Source organism: Dermacentor silvarum, chromosome 1 (assembly GCF_013339745.2).
Source record: "Dermacentor silvarum isolate Dsil-2018 chromosome 1, BIME_Dsil_1.4, whole genome shotgun sequence".
In the NCBI taxonomy this organism is placed as follows: Eukaryota; Metazoa; Arthropoda; class Arachnida; order Ixodida; family Ixodidae; genus Dermacentor; species Dermacentor silvarum.
Genome location: NC_051154.1, coordinates 63,788,911 through 63,815,522, shown reverse-complemented (window position 1 = coordinate 63,815,522; position 26,612 = coordinate 63,788,911). Strand labels below are relative to the sequence as shown.

Below are 26,612 nucleotides of genomic sequence, written 5' to 3'. Positions count from 1 at the left end.
AACGTACGAGTGCTTTAGAAAATTCACAAAAGGTGCGGCACCTGCGAAAGACACTTCTCGCCAGGGTCAAGCACATCGAGTTGTGACGCAAGAGTTGTCGAAGCGGTAATAAGTAAACCAAGTAACTGTTGATTAAAACTGCCATGCGGATCCCACGCACTGTGGGGATCAGTTTAAACAAAGCTGTTTTTTAGTGTTTGCGTTGATTAGCGCTAATTGGCTCACAAATCTAAATTTGGCGGATGAGAACAAACTGCTCCTCGCCGGATCGCAGCGAAAACTATTGCGGGCGACAGGTTACGGAAACAGGGCCAGAATTCACAAAAACTTCTTACGCTAGAGTTTTTCGTAAGAAATAATTTTAGCCAATCCAGATGCCAGACACATCATTAGTGAAGGCAGCCAGCCAATGACCATGCGAACTTACGAAAGAAAAGCTTTGTGAATCTGGCCCCAGGGTCTCGCTTTCGCTCGGTGTGTTCCCATGGTTAGCGAACTCGCTGTCCCAGAGCGTGTGTTTTGAATGCGTGAGCTGTGGCCTGCCTGTGCTCGACTTTGGTGTTGAATTCGCAAGAATCAGCATGAACGCTACCATGGATGTCAGGCCGAATGTACGTCTCTGTGACGTTTGGAACTATCGCCGCTATCGCGCGCAGGCGCCGCTACCGCCAAACCAAAACTCCCGATGTCGCTCCCACTTCCATCAGTAGGCGGAAGTGACGTGCGACGCACCCTTGAAGTTCCGGCAGAATCCGTACCTCTACGGCGGAGCAAGAGAGAGCGCTCTTCCACAAAGTGAGTCGATCCGAAACGACCAGTGGAACACGCGTGCCCTTCATAGTAAAAGCAGCGCACAAATAACGGCAGCACAAGACACAGAAGTACACAGGACAGGCGGGAACCTCTCCAAAGCATACTGGAGGAATACGGATTCTTCGTCGCGGAACAACAAAAACTTGCTCCCAGTCTACAAGAGGAATTCACGACAAGTTAGTGAGCATGGAATGTCGTCATTATTCATCCCCAAAGCCAAAACTAATAACAGAAAAAAAAGAAAACGTTTTGGACACAGCTATTTGTAGGAAACACAATGGTTATTATATTCTGGGATTAGAAAAAGGTAATTTTGGAGCACTACATGCCCAGGGGGAACACGGTCGCTATAGTGGCTATTATTCAGGTCGGCTTACTCACCATGTTAGACCTGTCAAAAGAACAAATCGACGTGGACTACAGTCCGCAAGATGACTAGAGAAGCATGTAATTCCGCTTCTGTCTCAGTAACTAAAATCACGAGGGCTGATGCTAACCTTAGAACAAAACAATTATGCAAGTCTATAAATTGACGCCAATTCTATGAACAGTCGTGCAAAAATCTGTATAGAGTTGACCCCCACTACAGTTTCCAATCCCTGCTGGTGCTGGCCGTGACATCTCATTCGTCGCATCAGGTTAGAAGTGGCGTTCACAGGTAGCTGTTTGTATCGTATACGTCGTTCAGCTGTGCCTTATTGCACGTGCGGCCATTCGTGGGAGAACGCAGAACATGTTATGTTAAGCTGTCCTAAGTTTGAACAGCAAAGATGTGCTTGAAGGCAACTTTGATGACCCTTGATAATCGTCCTTTCAGTACGGAAAAGTTGCTTGGGCCATGGAATAACGCATTATATTACAGCGATCAGCTTTGAAAATTATAATAACCTTCTTTACTGAAAGTGACATTGTATCTACGTATTCACTCTTTTATGTCATTGTGTGTTATTGTTATGTCGCAGCATTCTGTGTGGGTTATAGATTGACAAGTGTGCTGTTCTTTTCTACATTGACTGTTCTTGTTTAAGCATGTTTACGAAATGTACTTTTTTGCCGGATTGTTTATTGGTTTTTGTTTTTCATATCGCCTCATATTATCATTATTTGCTCATTAGATAATCTATTGTTTATGGAGAAGCCTTCGACATAACAGTTGCCAACATGTATTTCCAATGTCATCAGAATATATCACTCACACTCATTACGTAAAGCATAGCTTTAAGGCAAGGACAGAGTATTAAGACACGACTCAGAAAATGCTTTCTTTTGTGGCACCTTCGTCATTATGCGCTGTTATATTTACCATTTCAGCCTAGCACCAAAGTCAAACGTTAAAGTCAATAAAGCAACCAAGGGTCGGAAAGCTTTCTCGTGCAAGGGCGCGAACAAAGCATAACCGAATCCCCAAGGAAAAAAAGAATGTTTGCGCCCGTGCGTCAGTGGCCGCGGTTTCCCAACGGATTATTTTAACGACCTCATTACAAGATTCTTCCAGAGTTGATGCACTCCACTTTTGCGAGTATCGTCGAAGGCGGAAATTAGGTGAATAGCTGAACGAAGTGAACCATTTGCACTGACAAGTCATTTGTATAGGAAAGGTGCCAAGCGCAACCGGCGCTGAAACTATATAGCATAGTATGAAAGAGAGCGAGAGAGTCATAGAAGGAAACTTGTGATGTTTACTTATTGACGACGCAACAGGTGCGAGACAGCCGGCTGAGGCGTACCCTGCACTATTCTATGTAAACGTTTCGCTGGGTTTCCAAGCCACAAACAATGAGTTGCGTTTTTTGATGGTCCCTGGTTCATAGAACTTACGAAACATTACATAGCGATGGGTTTATCGCCGCTTGCGTGTTTCGAAGCTTCCGTCTAGACCGTACCTATCGTTACCAGTCACATTGTAAAGAACAGCAAACATGTTGACTTAAAATGCAGAAAGCTGAACTATATATGAAGCTCACACGCTTCACTAACCTGAAACCATCGCCATCACACATAAGGGGCAACACCTACCTTTATTCGTTGTCATTCCAATAACGAAAGCTCAAAACTATGCGAAGAAATAGTTCGCGCTTTGGAAAAGGGAAAGCTGCGCCGCGCGAAATACAATTTTGCAGATTGTTGCTCCGCCCATATGTCAGACCTTTATGTTCTTTATTTTTTTTATGAACTTAGACTGGAAGCTGCGATCGGATTCCGAGTATGTCTGTTTTGGTCGTTCGCCTTTCTTTCTTTGTATGTATAGTCTGAAACGAAGTCAGATTGAAAAATATCACTTGCGCTGGTGGCAGAGAACCTTTCGGGAAATCTTCATTGCCTGCAAGCTTCTTCGTCAATTTCTTGGTGTATTACACAGTAGCATTCGCGTCAGTAGCAGGTTTTGGTCAAGGTCATGTTGTTCTTATTAGTTTACCTTTTGATTTTAGCGCAAAGTTCCCTTCTCCCCTTCTATCACTTTTCATTCACTTTACACCTTTCTACAGCACAGGATAACCAGCCAGCATTTTACATTGGCTAATCTCCCTCTCTTATTCCTTCTCCTCCTTCACGCAAAATAGATTCAGCAGCAGACTAACAAAACACCGTATTACTTATAGCCAGTGAATTCTTAAGGCATTTGAAGGTGTAATACGCGTAATTTCTTTATTTTTGAAAAAAAAATGCATGTAGGCAAAATACTACATGTTAGAAGTATCTTTATTCAAGTCCCTGTGATGTTGTGTGCTTTGCTTTACTCAAGATTTTCAATGAAGCTCTGAATCGGCGTTCATACGCATCCAGGGAAGGGGTTTTTCATCGTCAGGACTGAAGAAGCTGTACTCGTAAGTTGTCGTCGGGTAGTTCGACATCACAAGAGCAGCGTCATTGACTTAGAGATGTAAGCGGTCGAAAAAAAAACATTCAATATTTCGAAAAAAAAAAAGGTTTCTTTTTTGTTATTTTCAACCAGGATGAAATTGAAAAAAAAAATGCGTGTTACGTCGCAGAATACAGAACCTGCTAGAGAATTTGGTCAAAAGAAGGAATTCGGGAGTCTGCGAAGCACCTGGATCCATCCACGTGGTGGCAAGGACTTTGCTAAAACCAACCCTTGAGACCTCTTGCCTATCGCGTACTGTATGCAGATTCCCCCTTCTTCTGCGGCACGTAAAATAAACTGGTCTGAGTTTGGAAATGTGCACACCAAGCTATGCAAAAGAATCGCAGGGGATCGCGTACAAAAACTTGTGTACGTGCACTGGAACCTTAATGTCCGGAAGGCTTCGTCCGCTGCACAGAAAAGCGTTGACCTGTCAAGTGGAAATGAATTAGACACAGATTGATAAAGATGTCGGTCTTGACGCTCTGATGTGAAATCAATGCCTTGACGTGAAATCGTGCCTCGATTTTGAACATGGAAGCTGTTGGGACTTTTGTGATGCATTAATGTAACAATTATATTCTCTTCAGTGTTAGAGAAATAAATGTGTCGGGTTTTTCATAGCACTGTGCGCAATCCTCTTTCTTTTTCAATTTTTGGCAATTTTCTGAAAAAACATGAAAGAAACCAGTTTCTTTCCCGCCCCTCAAAATTTGATGAAATTTTACATCTCTACACTGACTAAGTCACGGTGACAGTAAGTTGCGCACGGTAAGTTATCGAATAACAAAAGCAAAGAATCTTCGCTTCAATGAAGCTTCTTCTCCGACAATTTGATGGGCGACAGCTTTCTGTTACAGACGAGGACTTTTTTAAAGGCGGACAAACTTAGCGACGCGTAAAATGCTTCCTTCAATCTGCCCCCTGTATGCGTTTAAAAATGTTTTGCCAAGTTGGTCGAGCTTAATCACTCATACCCTGTGCAAGAACCCGAATCCAGCACTCTTTTAGACTGACCGTCCAGCGTCCAGATGAGTATGAGAGCCAATTTCCAGTCTGACAAGTCCACTCGAACCTTTTTTTTTTGTCGACTGGACACAATGTTCTGACTGTAGTATTGTGTATGCTCAGGCTGGCGTGTAAAGCCGCGTCCCAACGCAACTGTCGGTCGGTGACTCGCATGGCAGTCACGTTGCGATCGACGCTGGTGAACGCGGGATCGGATCCCCCTATGGAGGCGTCTATAAAGCCGACAACGGGCACCACGAGCAGCAAACCAACAAGATTAATGATCACAAAGGTAGATAAGGTGGCGCCGGTAACACATATTGTAATATTGTAATATTATATTTCGTGACGATGGCGGCATGGTTATGAGATGACAACGCAATAATGACGACCTATAGGGAAGACAGCGGAATGATGACGCCGGCATGACAACGAAGGAATCAACACAACGGAATGAAGGACTAGAAATGACGACGAAGGAATGATAATGAGGCATGACGATGACGCTTCGTTTGTGTTGGAGCTCACGTCCGCGATTACGTGCACCCATGAAACGGGACTGCGCGATAAAACTGATTTTTTTTCCTTCTCCAATGAATGCAACTTGAAATTGAGGACTGCAGTTCAAACATGGCATTGCGATCTTTCCAATGCACTCGTCAATTTTAGGTTAAGCATGTTAGTTACGAAACAATTCAGTTTTTTCGGTAATCCTGTGGTCTGCATACTTTTGCTCACGGGAGTACATCACTTGCCGCCCCCGGCCGCCTCGGTTCGCACTATATTCAGTGCCGGTTTGCACTATGCCCGGTACCGGTCAATTTTGCAAAACAACAGCAGCCAGCAGCCGCAAACTGTGTGACGGGGGGAGTCAAAGAAAGGTTCTCTTTAAAGAAAAATAGCACGCAACTGACCATTGATGCAGAAAGTCGGCTCTAATATGTCCACGGCTAGATCGTTTTGCACAGTGCAATAATAAGCGTCTATGACCTTGGCAGAAAAGCCCATAAACTGGTCTCGAATATGTATTGCGTACTTTGATCAACTTTCGGCTACAAGACGAACTCTCCATTTCTATCATTACAGGTAATGGTCCCGCATGCGAATGCCCTCCCCCCCCCCCCCCCCCCCCCCGTCTTCAGTGTTGCTTTCCCCAAACATATATTTGACGTAACTGTCACAAACTATATATAATAGCAAATTCGAGTTGTTCATAAATGATACCAGCTAAAAGGCACGTTATTATCGTGCTAATGGGCTGGATTCGAGGGAACAAGATGGTACTTATTTTAGAACAGAACCAAATAAGCGGCAAGGCTTGCCGAAAACTAACACTACAGCAGCAGAAAAGTTTATTCAAAAGCCTCTTTAGAAGTCCAGCTCGCTTGTGTCAAAAATACAATTTGAGCATTACAATATTTTAATATGGATTTCGAGACATGTCTGAATTTGTAGAAAGCATTGACGTTTCCAACGAGCTGAATGATTGTTCAGAATGGGCCAATTCGGACATTTGACCATGCGAAAGAGCTCTTGAATGCGAGAATAATAGCGTACAGCCTTTTACTTAAGAAGCTCGAGCAGCAGGCAGCACCATCCTTGCTCTTACCGTGCACACACCCTTATCGAAGAAGAGAAATAACCCCGACAAGCGACTGAAAATTTTATAAGCGGCTCGTCGAAGGGAACAAGCGCAAATCTGCTCATAATAAGTGAAACTGTTCATCCTTGTTAGTACTCCGTATTCAAGAGCACTCTTGTAAGCTGATTAGAACAATTTCAGTATTTTGCGATGCTTGTGCAATTGAATGTATCTGTCGTGAATGTTATCAAAGGCTCGTAATTATGGAAACGGAAAACCCGAAGGCCACTGCCATGCGGTTGCAGAATTCGGCGTACGTGCCGGCCTGCCGTATTGCTCCTCTTCCTCTTTCACCCAGTCAGCATTATAATCCTCTGGGATCTCTGATGTGCAGTTTGCCAGAGGGTCTTGTCAACTAATGAGATGGACAGAGCAGACAAGAAAACTTCGACATTCAGCGGCTGGCACGTATGCGCCTGAAATGTAAAAATGAAAACATTTCTGACTATTTCTAAGCCGTGAAAAAAAGTGAAAACTTTTATTCGGAAACATTGGAACATTGGAACTTCTGAAACATTGGAACACTATCCAAAAATGCTATAGCATATCGAAATAAAATGAACTGCTACGGGGGTTCATGCACGAAGGCGTTTCCTCCACAGTTACAGCAAGACATTTACACTGTAACCATAACCTCAAATTTTTCAATCACTCACATATTCTTAGGGACATTCAGAATTTTCAACTGCCGACTGTGAATGCTACTTTTTTATTTTAGGGTATGGAAGCTGGCATGCTGACTGCACGCTTGAAGAACAGCAGCACATAAAAGTTTTAGTGGTTTGTGCGAACGTAGGGTGCGTTGATATACGTGATCAATTTCACAAGGAGAAGAAGAGGAAGAAGGAAAAGAAGCAGAAGAGGATGAGAATGTTCTGCAGGCAGATCTATAGCCTTACTGGAATTGCCGGCAAGGGCACAGTACAGCCTTTCAGTAGAGCTTAAAAAACCTACAATGTACAGGTGCGCCGTTCACTGCTTCCTTATACAAAGCGCATCGCGAGACGGGCGAACCGGGTGACGCGTACAGCCGTGCCGAACAGAACGCAAGCCGTATAGCTTGTGAGCCATCCAGCGCACGAAGCTGCACCGCCCCGCGCAACCTCACGACAGAATGCCCAGAAATGAGTCTACTAAACGTTACCAATCACAATATAAGTCCACGTCACCTGAAAACTTCAGTAGGCGCCGGAGCATCTCTTGTCTGAATGCTCAGTGTTCAGAAAGCACGTCATGCGTTAGCATGTTGGGCGCCCCGACGCTGAAGTGCTTCAAACAAAGAATTGCGGTCTGTAGCGAGTCTAGGACGCTGTAACATATAATGTTCAACGTCTCCTTGAGCCTTACATGTACACAAGGGCGACGAACGATCTTGTTTAGCCATGTAGGAGTACGCGTCTTCGAGTCGTGTAGACGCGATACACCAGGGAGGCTTCTGGCTTGCTCAGTCCCTTCGTCACACAGGACTGATAATGTGGGGACCATAAAGACGGAAAATGACTGGCGGTGGCTTGCTTTAGAAGATGTCAAGGTTCTCTAGGAGCCTTCTTTGTTGGCCTACTGCATCGCGAGAAAGTCTATCAGCCACTTTGTTTTCTGTTACGCGTACATGCAAGGAGAGCCATTGAAGCACTATAGTAAACGCGGGGTGACGCAGTTCTTTAAGAAGGCGTAACTAACATTGTGTACACTTCTCCGAAGGAACCCGCGGCTGCGACAACTGCAGAGCACGCTTGCTGTCTGTGCGCTCGTTGCTCACGAATGCTCTCTTCGTTTTTGTGGCGGCTAGTAATGCTACTTCCGTGTATTCTAAGCAAACAAGTGATGTTTGCTTGCTGCTCCTTCCGTGTTCACAGGTATACAAGTATACGGCTTGTGGCTTTGAATGAATGTGTATCCGTCGCGAGAAGTTTACTAATGTGGGGTGACGTCAAGCTCAGTCCTGGGCTCCTAAGATTGGATCCAAGTAATAAGTAAAATGATAGGCTTTCAGCAGCGTTTTCCTCTAAATTTAACTCAAGAGATACAACAAGAATGAATGCTCTCCATTAAATAAAAAAAATTAAGAAGCGCTGGCACTTGCGTCAAAGGTATCCGACTTAGCAGACCGAGTAGCGGTTGTTCAAGCGTCTATTGAATTACTATATAGATGCCACAGATGAACACTGAATTAACGCGCAACGAGCCCAGACATTCCGTCGGAATACTGGGCTCCGTCAGACAGACATGTATGCAAAGGGCTACATTTGCAGAGCCCACAGATTAGGTAATTTTAATGCCAAGAAAACAATACAAATTATTAAGAAGTTTTCGTTTTCTTCTCCTATATCTATCGCATTGTGAGTGTACAAGCTTCATCTTTTGCTCGTGTTATCAGCCTCCCACTCATTGTTTTGCGATGAAATAATGATGTTCTTAACAGGCGTGATTACTGTACTCCCCAATACGCATTTGTTTCTCTCACGCTATTTCGAACACCTCTGTATAGTGTGGAGTAATCAGTCTACTATTCCTGAAAAGCAGTCTTCTAAATGTGTTTAATTACAGCTCCTTAGTAATGACTTTAACCCTGCTCAACGTGTTCGCCAAACTAACATAAACCGCTGCATTTTCCTTCAGTATATATTTAATCTCCTATTCACTACCATGCCTGGCCTAGTAACCCCCCTTACCTTGTATTGTTGGCCCAAAATCACGGGACCATGATCTCGCATATCACAGCCGTGGAAGGCCACAGCTGTAGGAGGCTGCTACGACTCGTGAAGGAAACTGGACTGAGCAACCGACTGCGAGACAGCGTTGAGAATTTTCGTTACGTCGGCGACTCCTTCTCTTAATCTTTTACTCCCATTTCCCCTTCCTCAGTGATGGGTAGCCTAACGGGCTCAGTCCCTGTCGCCCCAGATCCTACCTTTCATTTATGTTTTTCTCTTTTTGTCTCTCTCTCGCTTCCTTCGCTAACCTTCTTGGCATAAGCGATCACTCTTTTGATTCACTTCACCATCAAAGAAGTTATTTTATGTGGCAACAAACCAAATAACTTACGACTGTAGTCGAGCAGATTTAAGATCGGTGAGGATAGGTGGAATCGTTTCTTCTTGAACACAGGAGCAATAATTGTCCGAGCACAGTCAAGAAAACCTGGGGCCGAAATTCACAAAGCTTTTCGTTCGTAAGTGCTGCTTGCCATTGGCCAGCCGCCTTCGCTAATGATATGTCCAGCGCCACCATTGACTGACCCCTGCTTCTACGAACATTTTTAGCGTAAGAACGTTTTTGTGAATCCGGCCCCTAGCGTATTTATAAAAACAAAAAGAAATTCCTCAGTCGAATTTTTGATACTACAGCGAAAGATAATTTCGAACCCCCAGTCGCCATCCATGGTTTATCTTATAGTAAGTGAGCAGCGCAAAGACGGACAAGGGCATAAGCGGAACGAAGACTAGCGCTGATTTCCAGTTGAGGCTTTACTACTAAGTGCACCGAGTTTATACAATCCGTTTGCAACATGTATCGCAGATACATTTCTAGTGACAATGAAGTCGCCGAACACACACACACACACACACACACACACACACACACACACACACACACCACACACACACACACGCACACGCACACAGCACACACACACACACACACACACACACCACACACACACACACACACACACACACACACACACACACACACCACACACACACACACACACACACCACACACACACACACACACACACCACACACACACACACACACACACCACACACACACACACACACACACACACACACCACACACACACACAGCAGCACGCACACACACACGCACGCACGCACGCACGCACGCCCCACGCACGCACGCACGCACGCACGCACGCACGCACGCACGCACGCACGCACGCACGCACGCACGCACACACGCACGCACGCACGCACGCACGCACGCGATTGCTTCCGACGTGTGCAGAATGCCTTCCTCCAAATAAGTCAGTTCGTTGCCCGAAAGGGCAACGTATGGCTTGCTAACACATGTGCTTTGTTCCTGCGCCCTATGCGCAGGTTATGGCGCGCATATGGTGGTGAATACGAGATTAAGGACATCGGAGGAAAATGCATTGGTTTGTGTTGCAGAATAAGACGTACAACTAAAGGAACCCGATAGTCTAATAAAAGCGTATGTATTCCGCCATCAGATTCCGTCCCCACAGGGCTGCCCTGTCTTCTTCATTATCCGTCCCCCTCGTGCTTTTATTTCGTTGGTTAAGCGAAACACGCGGACCCTCCCAGGTTTTTTTTTCACATCTCTTGGCGTAGTTCCTGAAAACATTCTGATAGAGGTACTCTCTTCCTTACCAGATACCATATTGTCTTCGATATTCCGAGCTGAGATGCAGTCTTCCCCATTGTAATGGTCAGTGAAATTTCCCGCTCGAAGTCACAATTCCTTTCATTATTAGGACCTCGTCATCCACATGTATAGTGTGGTATTTTGTTGTCTTGTCTCCTGTCAAAGCTTCTCTTCATGCGTTATCTGTAGATATCTGCTTTTTACACACTTTTCTTTGTTTCGCGTAGTTCAATCTTACCATGCACGGAGGTGCAGTTTGTGATCCGCAGGAATTGTCGGCGGGACTCCTGAGGCGGAAAAAAGAAGACTACAGCTAGTCCAAACAACCTGCATAGAAAACCGCTATGGTGACTCACAGCAGCCTCTAGGCAGCATTTCCATCCACCTGCAAACTTTTGTCCATCTTTGTTGCAATATATTGGAATGCATGGGAATATATCTTAAGCAATATATGTATTATATTGCTTCAGATCTCAAAGGGCCCGCTCCACAATGCCATTTTGCAGTATGATAGATCGAGCTAGTAATGCCGTGATCTCTTGTCCAGTTCGCTTGCATAGCACTTCAGAAAGCGGGTCCATTGTCGCACACTATAGTCTCTGTGTGTCTAAACCATTCTACTTGAAGAAGACCGATGACACTGCTGGCGTCTTCCTGTCCTGCCTTGGTCGTGATCATTCTCGTGCATTTGTATACGGAAATAAGGAAAGCTTGAGTTTTCCTGACGCCTTCGCGGCGTTTTTTTTAGCTCCGCAATATCCAAGTGAACTACTTCAAAGGGGACTCACGAGCGTTACGGGATTATCAGGATGTCTATCGGCTGTCTGAACTGCACTTTGCTTACTTTACATATGTGGCACGTCCGTATCTAGTTGGTTGATGTTTAATAACTGCGATAGTGTGGAAAGTTTGGCTGCTGACGAGCCCGCTATCCCAAAATTGTAGTCATAGATACACATAAAAAAAAAAAAACACTAGACGAACAACTTGGCATGAAGGAAAGCAAGTGCTGCCCTGACGAAGTCCCCTTGTTGAAACGTTAGCTCCAGCGACATTTCCTGTCCTTCCACTGTTCATGATTGACATAAAGTTGCACATCTATACAAATAATGTCTAATACAGAGTCGAAACATGACCTGCAGTGACAAGTAGGAGTAGTATCTACGCATGTTTAAATAGTTCACTTCAAAGCAAAGCGCATAAGAACTTGCTGATGCCTTGTTTTATAACTGACCATGTAAATTGCTTCAGTTGCTTCTTGTATGAGCGCCGAAATCGATTATGTCCACCTGACTGCAATCATAGTAAATATGAAGGATTTTTCTAAACAATTGTCGGTACTACGTGGTACTTTCCATCAATGTATTTCATGCTTTTCCATAGTTTTGTGTTAAGAATTTGTTCGGGATGTTCGCTTGTTTCATAGACAAGTAACCAAGACAATGCGTCTGCATCGGTGAGCAGCGGACTAAGGCGGTGCGAAATACGAAATCGAATTGATGAAGGTAGTTAGCCAATTTTGAAATGGAATCTTCGGGGTTGTACCATATGAAGATGTGTCAGTGCTTGATGGTCAATTAAAGTGTGGAATTCGCTATTTCTAGGTCAGTTCGAAAACGCTGTACAGCTTTCAAGAAAGCCATTGCTTCTTTAATTTTCTGGCATGTTGTAATTAACTTCTGCAAGCTTCAATGTGTAGATGTAATAACCTCTCACATAGTACATCGTGTTGTCAGGACGGTATGATGGCTTCTGATGAAGCATTTCACCATTTGCATAATGCGATGCATCAGTGTTAAACCCAAACGGTAAAGAGAAGTCCGGAATGCGCAGAATATGATCTGATGATGCCCGCATTAGAAGTTCGCAATAGGCGCTTTCACACTCATCCTTCCACTGACATGACATGTCTTTCTGCACTGTTCGTGTGAGACATTTCGTATTGAATGTACAGTCTCTTATAACGTCCCTAAAGTGCCAATAAAAACCTAAAAGGACACCCAGGATATACACGTCTTAAGGCTTCGCCAATTGGAAGTTCTTTTACCGGATACTTGCTTTATGCTTTTAGTGCAGCCGTCGAGGACCGTGCCGAGAAAAACGGCTTTCCATTGGAAGAACGCGCTTTTCTTAAAATTTATACTTTGGGCTTAGTGAGGCGAAGAGCTTAGAGAACGTGGAAAATACGTCTTTCGTGCTCTTATTTTGTCTTTGAAAGAACTATTACGACGTCTATATAAACGTTGCAAAAGCTGGCCAAGTATGGTTTCAGGATGTCATTCATGGTCTTTTCGAACTGTGCTGGGGCGAAACAAATGCTGTGCACTTTTCGGTTTTCTCGATCAATGGAATTTGCCAAAAGCCTTTGCCGAGATCGATCCGCGAAAACTAGTGGCAGCCATCGATTTCGTAGCTAATAGCATAAATGTTCGGCATTGGAAATGGCATTAACTCTGTCTGGTGGTTTATAATCCTGCAATCAATACGAAGACGAAACGTCCCATCGTCTCTAGGGGTGATGGTTATAGGCGAAGCAAACAGTGAAACTGACGGTCAGTGATGTCGGCATCACGACGCCTTTTTTTTAATGCGTTAGCATTAGGAGTGTTTAGTGAAAAAAGGTATATATATATATATATATATATATATATATATATATATATATAGCGCAACTGACGGTGGTCTGCACTTCGCTCCTCGAAGAGGCAGGGCGTGTGTTGAGTGAGCTCCTGAACAACACTTCGCAATGTAGTGAACGCGGCTTCAATCATGGATCCGGAACCTGAAAGAGGTGCGACGCAATGCTGCCGCATTTCTCTCACATTTAGCACGAAATCAGCAGTGAACTTGTTTTCTGGCCAATTGTACGGGGCTTTCCAAACCACTGTTTTGTGTGCGAACCCACAGATACCTTCACGTGATTTTGCTGTCAGATGACAGTTTTCTATGCGGACGGGCTCTGTGTGCTTCGTTTTAATGTCTTGTTCATCTTAATCTAAATGCAATGGGATTCGTGCCTTGGCGCATTTCGTTAGTTCAGTGTCCTGAAAAAGAAACCTTGTCGTCCCAATAAAGGTTTGTGTTAACTTTTTTATGTCAGAGCGAGATAGATGGAAGTAGTTGAATGCGTTTGTTACTGCCAACGCGTCAGTTGTGGCGCAATGTCCTTAAATTCAATCACTACTTTTGCCTGCTCATTGTGGGAAATTCGCTGCCACATTGTAACCCTGGACCGGCAGGGCTCTCCCACTATGGAGGCGACTGGTATCTCTTCTTGCTTATGATGGACACGCAGACACCACTGTCAATGAGTGTTTGCATCTCAACACCGTCAATCATGGCAGTGGTGGGAAGTATGCTACAGGATATCAGGTACGCAGTCTTGCGGCAGCCTACCGCTCGTGAACCGCATTCATGAAAGCTCCTCCTAATCGATCCCCTCTCGCGAGGGATGACATGATAGAGTGCCGTGCGCAGTGACTCTGCCCTATTCTCACCATCGACTCACCCAGGAAGACATTGTCTTCGATTGAATTCAACTAGATATGGGATCGCCTTCCCACTTTTTATTTAATTTGTGCCCTTCACTGGCTACACCTCTTCTAATGCAATATTCTAATGCAAAACACACACACACACACACACACACACACACACACACACACACACACACACACACACACACACACACACACACACACACACACACACACACACACACACACACACACACACACACACACACACACACACACACACACACACACACACACACACACACACACGCACGCACGCACGCACGCACGCACGCACGCACGCACGCACGCACGCACGCACGCACGCACGCACGCACGCACGCACGCACGCACGCACGCACGCACGCACGCACGCACGCACGCACGCACGCACGCACGCACGCACGCACGCACGCACGCACGCACGCACGCACGCACGCACACACACACACACACACACACACACACACACACACACACACACACAAAAGAACTCGCGAAGCAGCCTTACAATAATTTTTATGGAACACATTGTTTGTTACCGCTGTATACAAGTTCCGTACTGTTGTCTAGGACAGTCCAGACGCACAAGAGAACGAAAGCCACTGCTGCATTGGCTAGAAATTACATGCAATGAGCAACTGTAGCCTCGGCAGAAAAGCTGCCAAGGACAATGAAAGCTGAAGGAGAGAATGCAGAGTTGAGCCAAATTCTCACCTCATGTACCCGCAAAGCCAGGTTGTTTGCAAATGCTGCTAGAATGCGCGCAGTCTTCCCCAAAATGTAGAAATCGTAGAGGAAGGTTGAAGGAAGCGAAGGGCAAAAGTATCCACTCAGCATGCAAGCAGGCCAAGAAAAAGTGTTATGCCAGCGACGCGACTCGAACCAAAGGGAACTGGCAGAGTTTGGTTTGCGAGAAATTGTCTAGCAAGAAAGCACCAGGCTCTGTGAGCATTCTGTGCAAAAGTCGCTGCGAGTGAGATCACGAAGCCAGCTCGGTGGTTCGCGTGACCACCTACAAGTGCCTCGTTTGTATGTAATAAATGACGTTAATTTTTGGGATTGTCTCATCTTGCTCTTTCGACCTGTCTCATTTCCCCCGACCCCCCGGTCAAAATGACACGTTTGCTTCCCCCCACAAGCACTCAGTGCTCACTCTCACCCTCTTTTCCTCTTTCTATACCTCTTTCCCTTACCCCCAGTGTAGGGTAGCAAACCGATCGCTCGTCTGGTTGACCTCCCTGCATGCGTTTCCTCTCCTTGCTCTGTTACTCTGTAAAACATATTTATTTAATACTTCGATTAATTGCAGTGCCATTATTTTCTCAGCCCAGGACGACAATTACCCAAGGAAGGTTGTCATTGCATTTTCTCACAGTTATCCTTAAAACAAAAATTAACGTAAATGTGCACATTTCCGTCTCATTTTACCCGGCCAGGAAAGCTGAGCTTGGTCGACCGTTCAGCGCTCTTGAAATCACCAAACTATGTGGCACGGTTGCGTATTGCCTTTCACAGGCATCTGTGTGCTACATAGTAAACGAAATGATGACGCCGGTTTCCAAGAGACGGACCAGTTGGATGGACCGGCTTTGTCGTCGCAAAGCGTGCGTCGTGAGGCTGAGTCGTTTCTATAGACTGTGATAATATACGAGGTCTGTTAGAAAAGTATCTGACCTTATTTTTTGCGAACACCTCATGGATATGAAACAAACGCGTTTGCATCAGCCGACCTTGAACCTTCCTGCGCATGCGCGAATTATTTCCCGCCTACCGATAGCATCAGTCGCTGGGACGCATCGTTCGAGTGAGGTAGTGCGCAGTGTGCTAGTCGGTTTTTTTATTGCAAGGAAAATGACGGAGCGACTGGAGCAGTACTACTACATCAAATTTTGCCAGAAACTGGGCGACAGCCAAGTGGAAACCATTCGGAAGATTCAGACGGCTTTCGGTGACGATGCTACGAGCAGTACACAAATTAAGGAGTGGTACAACCGGTTTAAAGACGGCTGCACATCGGTGGAGAGCGAGCCACGCTCCGGTCGGCCATCAACATGCCGAAATGAGCAGGTCATTGGTGAAGTGAACGCTGTGGTGATGCGGGACCGTCGTGTGAGTGTGACTATCCGAGAAATTGCAGAAGAGGTGGGCATCAGCCCTTTTTCTGCACATTCCATTATGACCGAAGATTTGGCCATGAAGAGAGTTGCGGTGAAATTCGTGCCGAAGCTGCTCACGGTGGAGCAAAAGCAACTTCGTGTTGAAGTCTCACAGGACATGCTGGATTCCCCAAACAGTGACCCCGACTACATGAACACCATAATCACGGGTGACGAGTCTTGGGTGTACGGGTACGACCCGGAAACCAAATCCCAGTCGTCACAGCGGAAGCATTCCACGTCACCAAGACCAAGGAAAGCCCGCCAAGTGCGCAGCAACGCCAAAGTGATGCTGACTGCTTTGACTCCCGCGGTGTGGTACACCACAAGTACGCACCACAGGGTGAAAACCACTAAAGAGTACTAGAGGGATGTCCTCCGTCGTCTACGTGATGCTGTGCGGCGCAAGGGACCGGAGTTGTGGTCAAGAGGAAATTGGCGCATCAATCACGACAATGTACTGCACATTCCTCGCACTTGATTCAGACTTTTTTTGGCGAAAAACCAGACTCCTGTAGTTCAACAGTCTCCTTACTCTCCTGATATGGCCCCCTGCGACTTCTGGCTGTTTCCCAAAATCAAGAGGCCATTGAAAGGAGCGCGATTTCAGACAAGAGAGGACATTATGGCTGCAATAACAGCTGAGCTAAACTCCATTCCAAAAGAGGCCTTCTCGAAATGCTTCCAACAATGGCAGCACCGCTGGGAGAAGTGTTTGGAATCCCAAGGAGACTACTTTGAGGGTGATTAGGTTTGCAACGCTCCAGTTATGCCAGTTTTTTTTCTTCGGCCAAAGGTCGGATACTTTTCTAACAGACTTCGGATAATCAAAACAAAGAAAACACGGCTTATGTTATCCATCAAATAAATAAATAAATAAATAAATAAATAAATAATAAATAAATAATAAATAAATAATAAATAAATAAATAAATAAATAAATAAATAAATAAATGTGCCGAATAACTAAGTGTATACAACAGCCGACCCGTGGTGGGCGTTGCTGTCCTTGTGGGAGTTACTGTAAAGATTATTATGATGCTCCATTTTGCCCCTGTTCCTCTAGACCAAGAGGCCATCATCTTGAAATTAAATATACCTTCCGTTTTTTACAAGCCAATTAAAACAACCTTGAAAACATCAAAAATGGTAGTGCGTCTCACTAGAAATTTATATGGCTGTACATGCTTTAATAACATGTAATATTTTCGCTATTTAAACACTCCGCTGCATTATAACGTTAAAAGGGACACAAAAGAAAAAGAACACTAAATTAGTTTAGACTGATAACGTATTCTATCAAAATTCTATTTTCGTTAATTTTGCGGTAAAAGTGTAATTACTACAACAGAAAAATTAAGCATTTTTTTAATGTCGCGCAGGAACCCCAGCGCCGGAGCGTCACTCTAACGTCACGGATGTCAAAGTATTTGCTTGTGTTAGGGGCATTGTGGCTTAGGAAATTTCTCAAAACTTGGTGGAGTTCGTCCTTTGGCGCTTTTAGAACCAAACGTACGTAGTCTATATTTACCGATACAAATTCAAGACGGCGGCAAAATCTATGACGTGACTGCGAGCTCGTGCGGGAACTTCAGTGCGGCGGCTCCACCTGTGTTTCAATTTTGAGCATGTTCTGGCTTATTAAGTGTCTTCTCACGGTAGGAGTGACATTTTGGTATGGTAGACGGATGCTTTACTAATAAAGCTGAAATAACTTTTCAATTAGTTGTCCGTTTAATTGAATAGGCACCCAAATCGGTTTCCATTCTTTTTCTCTGCGAGTTATTTCTTCTTCTTTTTTTTAAATGGCGATTTATTGTGCCCATTCGAAAAAAAAAATGCATGTCGTGCGTGCAAGATGGAGTTCGGAAACAATACCCATTGCTCTTCTTGCAGCCGCACTTCAGGGTGGAAGGTTCCCTCCATTCCTCGAGAGTGGAAGATGTTCCATGGGCTGGAAGAGGTGTTCTGCACTCGAGGTTTCGGAGCCTCTGGAAAAAACAGAACCTTAAAGATGACGCGAATACCATGACTACAGTGTGGACACAGATATACAGCACCATAAAAAGCAGCAAACAAGTTAGGAAATGAAATAACATGTGCAAAAGAAATTATCTACTCAGTTATCAGGCTTCTATCGACCGCGTTTAATTCACCTGTTTGGGCACTGAGAATATAAAGGTAAGTCACTAAGAACTGTTAGCAGAAGGGTTCTCTCAATTGTGCAACTATAATTTTCATACAGAGCTCCCAAGCAATCCTACAGAGAAATTTGAAAGGGAGATAAAGGACGCTCTCGCCATCCGGCTCAAGGCTGGGAAGATAACCGATGCGACAATCACAGCCTTGATGCCGAGAAACTCAAGTCCCGCACATTTCTACGTGCTACCAAAAATTCACAATATAAACAATCCCGGCCGGCCTGTCGTTTCCAGCAATTGAACAGTGACTAAGAAAATATCCAGCTTTATTGACATTCTCATTGAGAACATGCCATGTTCAATTCCCTCATACATTAAAGACACAAATCACTTCCTTCGGGAAGTACGAAACTTGACGGTAGCAGCGAGGAGTTACTTGGTCACTATGGATGTCGCATCTTTGTACACAAACATACCCCAAACCGAGGGTCTAGCTTTCACAGGTTGAGTCTACGCTGACTGCAGCCATCCTAGTCATTTAGAGAAAGATACAATTGAGACTCTTCTAAATTTAGTACTTAAATATAATCACTTCGAGTTCGACAACAAGCATTATCTGAAAATCAACGGGACCGCCATTGGAACGAAGATGGCGCCAAACTATGCTAATATCTTCCTGACGTCGTTAGAAATTTACTTCCTCAGAAATTCGGCCATAAAACCAATATTCTACAAGGGAATCCTGGATATGTTCCTTGTGTGGGCTGGCAGTGAAAAAAATATCTTGCACTTAATTTTCAATTTCAAATAATTGCACCCGCCTCACTTTGTCAGAGTGGAGTTCGCATTTCCACGTCCCTGTACAAAAAGCCGACAGATCGTCAGCAATACCTGCACTTAGATACTAGTCCACCCCACCACTGCAAAGCAAGCATCATTTACTTCCAAGCTCTCAGATACAGAAGAATCTGTTCCGAATGTGCCTAATTTTGAGAGCACGCGGGAGACCTGCAGTCCGCTTTTGTACGTAAAAATATCCTCCGCAAGTAGTAGGCAATGTGATTAAGTGCACTCGCAGCTTAGACCGAGCACCTATGTCTTTGTGTGATCCTTTTGCTATTACGTTGTAGTGACGGGGAAATGAATCTGGGCCTGATACACGTCTCAGAGCTTTGCTAGATGCCGAATCTTTACCTGAGGACCCATCTGAAAAGATGAATGTGCTTTTTCATTTGCTCAAAGATGTACACGCGCTCTCGGTTCAACCCGCAAAGGGTCAAGATGAGCTGGTCGCTGATATAACCGCGATCAAGGCCAGTCAAAAGAGCATGGAAAATAAAATTGAAGGAATTCAGATAAGGGTAAACGAGCTCGAAAGGGAAACAAGTAGGCTTGACCGCATCGACTAAGACGTGGCTGTGGTATGGTCCGGCACGATCACTTGCATTTACGTCTTGACGAAGTGGATGATCACTCACGGCGCGATAACCAGCTTTTTCATTGCATTGCTGATTCCAAAGAGACCTGGGAGCAATCTGATGCCAGTATAAGAACGGTATTAGCTGGGATTATTTATGTATTCCATGATAACTCAATTGAGCGCGCTCATCGCCTTGTAACCTTCAAGGCCAACAAACACAGGCCCATAATTGTTAAATTTTCCTCGTATAAGACAAACGATAAGATACTTAGTGCACGAAGTAAACTGAAAATAATAAATGTTTCCGTTACTGCAGATTTTTCATTTGCCACACGCCAAGCCCGGAAGAAACTTGTAGAATTTGCTAAAAACCAACCAGGCGCGCCGCCATATCAACTCAGATACAAAAAAAAAAAAGTGTTCTTCACCAAAAAGCACTACGAGTAGAAACCTAAAAGCGGTTACGTAAAAGAATGCACCCCAAGGTATGGAACTGACAGCCGTAATTAGCTTCACACTGGGGCACCACGTCATATGAATGTGCGAGGGGCAGTAGGAGTATGCGATAAGGAATTTCAGTTCTTTTTACTAATATGCGCAGCATTTTTAATAAACGGAACTCTCTTGCAAATGCAATTGATACGTGTAATGCTGACCTAATTGTGTTAACCGAAATCTGGCTGCATCCTGACATTTCCGATCATGAATTACTTTTAACCTCCCAAAATTTTTCTTTTTACCACTGTGATCGGACCGCAAGGAATGGTGGTGGTGTATTGGTCTCTGTACGTAAGAATATCCCGTCACAATTTATTCAAATATACACTAGCTTAGACATACTTTGGATAATTCTTCTGTTAACGAATAAAAAATTGATAGTCGGTGTCTGCTATCGCGCACCTGATTGCTCATGCAGGTTTATTGATGATCTTCGCGATGTAACTTTGTTTCGTTACGCCACCCAGCCTTGCCTTTGTTTTTGCTAGGTGATTTTAATGTTCCAAAAATTGGCTGGAAATTTGATCCCCGATTTCTAACAGCCATTTTCAACCTTAGCCAAAGAATTCCTTGATTTCTGCTCAGTATTTTCCCTTACGCAGATAATAACAGAGCCTACAAGGACATCTTCATCTAGCGCTAACATGCTCGACCTGTTGCGGACCGTCTCGTCCTAACCTCGTATATCAGATATCACCCACATGCCTGCTTTCAGCGATCACAGCTTACTATCGTTTAAGATTATTCTCCGGTTTTCAAAAGCTGAAAAGAAATCTAAAACCTTTCGCAACTTCAAGAAAGCTAACTTTAATGCTATAAACGGTGACCTGTGCATATTTCTTGACACAATTTTGAAAGATTTTCTCAAGTGAGATGCTCAAACGAATTGGAACATGTTCCTTTCTAAGGTTAATGAACTTACAAACACATACATTTCCTTACGCACAGTCACCTCTAATCGCTACGAGTCATGGTACAACACCCATATTAAACGCCTCTCAAACAAACGTCTGTATAGATCAGCCAAAACAAGTTCGAATGTCACTCGGTGTAGAGCTTATGAAGTTGCTTCAGAGCAATACACAAGCGCGTTTAAAAACGCCAAGGACAACTTTCATTCTAATACTCTGCGATCAATGCGAAAAACAGATACTAAGAAAATCTGGCGCAATATAAACCCCAGCGACAAGGGTGACGTAAGCTTAATGGATTACGCAGGGCACGCCGTTCCATCAAGCAAATGCGCATCTGTCCTGAACGATGCCTTTTATTTAAAATTTTTTCTGGCACTTCTAATGTTCCTCTACTTGCCGCGAAATTTTACAACCATCCCGTAATGTTTCGGATAATAATTGACACAGCTGGTGTAGAGAGCATAATTAACCGAATTAAACTTTCGTCATCCCCGGGCTGCGATTTCATAAGCCCAAAGTTCTTGAAAAGCACTGCTGCCTACTCCTCAATAATACTAACAAATAATTTTGAACAGTCGCTTGACACAGGTTCTCTACCGGCTGAGTGGAAAGCTGGCAAGGTGATTCCACTACACAAATCAGGTAATAAGCATTCCCCACTTAAATGCCGTCCAGTTTCACTTACTATAGTATTCCCTGTAAAATTTTAGAACACATCTTGTTTTCTGGTCTCGCTAACTTCCTTGCATCGAACTCTTTTTTTTCCTCGCGTGCAACACGGCTTCAGAAAGACATACTCTTGTGAAACACAACAAGTGTTATTCACGCATAAACTGAGTATCATTTTTGGTCGATCCTCCTTCGCAACTAACATATTTCTAGAATTTCCAAAATCATTTGACAAGGTATGCCATAAGCTTCTACTACATAAGCTTCGTCTTCTAAACATAGATAGCAAGTTACTTATGTGGATTGAGTGTTTTTTAACTAACCGCTCCCAGTACGTTTCGATCAACAACACTGACTCAGAGCTTAGCGGCATTCACTCTGGTGTACCACAAGGCTTGGTACTTGGCCCTCTTTTCTTTCTTATTTACATTAATGATTTGTCATCCTGCGTTTCCTCTCAAATTCATTTGTTTGCTCACGACTGTGTAATCGTTCGGGAAATAACAACAGCGAGCGATATAATCATTCTACAGACTGATCTTAACGCTGTTTCAATTTGGTGCAAGACATGGTGTATGAAACTAAACGTCAAAAGTGTAATTTCATGCGTGTATCACGAAACAATCAAGCCCCACACACTTGCTTTCTTAACAACGTTCCCCTAGACCCCGTGTCTAGCGACAAATACCTTGGTGTACATATTAGCAGCAACATTGCCTCGACTACTCACTGCGCTTACGTCATAACGCTAACATACCTTTGGCCTTTCTTCATCGTAACCTTTCGCTCTTCCCATCTGCCTTGAAACTGATGCTCTATAAAACACTAATACGTCCAAAATTGGAATACGGCGCGACTATTTGGGATCTAGGCCATAAAAACATGATACATTCCCTTAAAATGGCCCAGAAAAACGCAGTCTGTTTTATCCTGTCTAATTATAACAGAACTGCAAGCATAACCACCGTGAAATCAAGTTTGAATCTTTCATCACCCCGAATTACACAAAGAACTGCTTCAGTCACCACGATACATATCCCGAAGATTAGATCATATTGACAAGGTCGGCATACCTTCTTTCAGAACTAATTTCTCTTTCACTTTCATTTCTCCCACGCACATCTGACGAGTGGAATCACATTCCCGAAAATGTTGCTACAATTCTAAATCATGAACTCTTTAAAAACGTCATAGCTAATATTCTATAAACAGAGCCCTTTTTGTACCTGCTACTTTTATAATAATTATGTTAATTATGCTTGATTTGTTATGCTTCACATGCTCCTTTTCTTTATCTATTTTCTCTTTGTATTTCTTGTTTCCTACTCCCCTCTGTAATGATTTGGCCCTGAGGGTATATAAAATAAATAAATAAATAAATAAATAAATAAATAAATAAATAAATAAATAAATAAATAAATAAATAAATAAATACATTGGAAGAAATGGTTAACAAAATAAATACCCAATCTGATCCGAACTTGGTCCTCACATACACTACCGGTGCTTCACGGGTCAATGACATTCTCGACCGCCATTTTAACATCGTCAAACAGTGCAGCCGACTCGTTACTATCTTCCAGCGGCCGCCTCATGTAGAATATAGGAGAAGCAAAACTTTGGGAGATTTGTTGGTCAGGGCGAGGACACTGAAGCCCAACGTGCTCAAGGGTTGTCAACCGTGTGGAAAACCTCGCTGCAAGATTTGTCATCCCATAACAGCAGACACATCCGAAGCATCGAATTTGGTCTCTGTATATAAAACTAACGAAAATATTGATTGCGATTCCAGTAACGTCGCGTGGAAAAATCTATGTCAGGTGTGTGAGCAGGAATATACCGGACAAACAGAGACACCTTTTCGCCAGCGGTTCAACAAAACCCCGCGCGCATGTGAAAAGTCTCCCGAATTTGGCCTTCTTCAGGCACGTTCGACTGCCTGGTGACTCCTTTGAACACGTGAACATCGTCTTCTTGCAATCTCGTTCTAACACACCCGTGCACACGAGCAGAGAGAATCTCTTTTCATCCATAAATTTGGAACGCGCGCTAATGGAATTAATGAATGTCCGGGGCGGCTGACGTGCCTCCGGAATATGCATTGAGAAAGGGGAGTGCGGATACATGCTCTCTACTCGATAATTGAGACGCTGCAGGTCTCTGCTTGCTGCTTCTTCCGCGTGCGCTTCAGGAGGCGAGCAGAAAAACGAATAAATCCAGCTTCCTTCGCCCTGCCACTCAATTAGTCCTTCCGAGTGACTTATTTCTCCTGCTAGGAATCTGCGCGAGCTGACGTGGTGTCAGTTGTCCGGTAAACGTTCGAAAACAGCACTTACACGGAGGCATACACGGAGCAGCACTTACAGGGAAAATTTTGCGTGTATTCGCGGGCTTCTTCATGCTCGGAAAAACAATTTTATGTAGCACGTATTGAGCAACAGAAAGCTGTATCGGGAGTTTTTCATGTTGCTCTGCAATTTTCTCATTGACACTTTTTTTTCTAATGAAATTATTTGAGAAGTTCATCAGTTAATTAAGACTAATTATGTAAATACGCGGAATGAAAAAAATCACTGCCCAAGCATTCCGCGGAGATGGTTAACCAGCGAAGCTGAAACGTCCGGCTCCGGTGTTTATCACTGGGTTCATCCCGATGGTACTATAAACTCTTTCTCAATTATTGGTTATGTCTTTGTGTTTCTTAATGAGGTTACACATATTCGGCTGCAACGGAGAAAGCATCACTGGTGGTATGTCTGCAGTCCGCCGTTGTCGCCATTGCCACTTGCAATTCTTCAAAATTAAATTGCTTCAAAATTAAATCGGTCCGTGACGTAAGACAATGAATGGCTCATACCCCCTTAAGCAATAGCTTACGACGACAGAAGAGAAGTGGAATGATGAGCGGCAATGGAGCCAGCTGCGGAAGAAGACGATGACGAACGCGGAAGCAATGGCACGAGCACGTTCGCGTGATTACGCAGGGGCGCCAACGAGCCAGCTGTGGAAGACGACGACAACGACGACGCTCGAACGGTTGCTGATGATCATAGTTCTCGGCGTACAGGCGACAGACAGACGAATCGGCTAGCCACATACAGCTTCGCTGTAAAAGTAATCTGAGTATCTCCAAGCGACGGGAAACAACATTGCCTTGGTTCTGTCCAACTATGTCCCATTTGCATATTTTTAAATATTGGTGCATGATAGTTAGACACCCTGTATACATACATATCTGGTATATCACGCGTCGACCAGTGGTTCCGAGGGTACATATCCAATAGCAAATATGGACCCACGTTTTTAGGTTGCACTATTTCCGTGATCGGCCCGCGAAAGACAGAAACATACCCGGTACGGAAAAGTGGTGGTAGCTCACTAAGATCAACTTTGTCGTTAAACCAAAGTAATTCTTTAGTTGTGCTGAAGAGCAAGCCGCAAGATCTATTTCACGAAAAATAGAAAACATGCTAGGTGTGAGGACAACGTTACACCAAAAAACACTTCCCAAAAGAATTGAGTGGTGCACAACACCGAGGAGCTGCTTAGAGGCACAAGAGCGACGTAATTAAAACTTTTTGAGGGATGATTACGTAAAGCAGCCGCAGCGGATTTTAATCAGAGTGAAGTGTGTCTCAGACTGGTCGGGAGGCGATTTCGCTCACGGCGCAAGAAGGTGAGAGCGGCCGACGCCGCGCTATTGATTCGTGTGTCCGATTTACTTTCTTCTTAGTGTATACAGTAGCCTGTTGACAGTATTTCCTCTAGTTTAAGTATCTCTGCCTCTCAAGCTGTTTTCCATGCACTGAAAGGAGTCGCTTTTTGGCTTCCCACTGTTTCGACGCAGCAAGGACAGTACACTTCCTTTCCCCTTGCCGCTATTTCGAGACCACTTTAGAGATAGCGTTTACGACGCTTACGACCCGCCCGGAAGCTCAGTGGCTTTGGCGTTGTGCTGCTAAGCCCGAGGTCGCGGGATCAAATCCCGGCCGCGGTGGCCGCAGTCCAATGGGGGCAAAATGCAATAGCGGCCGTGTACCATGTATTGTGTGCACGTTAAAGAACCCCAGGACCGCTATTTTGTAGCGATGCCTTTAAAGTAATGATGACTTTTCGCGCTTATCGCGCTCTGTCAGTGGTCAGAGCGACGGTCCGCTCCCGATATCAACGTTGATAACGCGAGCGGACCGTCGCTCTGACCACTGACAAAGCGCGATAAGCGCGAAAAGGCATTATGACATTAAAGGCATCGCTACAAAATCGCGGCCTATGTGGTCAAAATTAATCCGAAGGCTCCACACTTCTGCGTGCCGCATAATCAGATCGTGGTTTTGGCGCCTAAAAACCCCAGAATTTAATTTTTATTTTCTTTGTATGCGGCTTACATATCTATCTGCCATCACCGTAGCTGCGTTTTGCTTAGGTAAAAAAGGAAACGTCTCATTAAACACGCATGCTCAACGCTCGCTGTTCACGGTAGAAGACAAAAGATGGCTCGTAGACTGACATTTGGTGCCCGTACTTATGAGATACCTACGAATCTAATAGCGAACATAATCACGCAATAAACAAAACAGCACATATTTTAGTCTGTAACCAATTTGTCACAAACAAAACG

At 44.3% G+C, this 26,612-nt stretch overlaps 1 protein-coding gene across 1 annotated transcript in view; it reads right to left on the bottom strand.

Moving 5' to 3' along the window:
• Positions 1 to 26,612, bottom strand: part of LOC119443058 (follicle-stimulating hormone receptor-like) — a 275,428-nt gene that overhangs the window by 11,928 nt on the left and 236,888 nt on the right. The window contains 1 exon segment of the mRNA XM_049662908.1: positions 18,231 to 18,343. Within this exon segment, the coding sequence (XP_049518865.1) occupies positions 18,231 to 18,343 (113 nt within the window).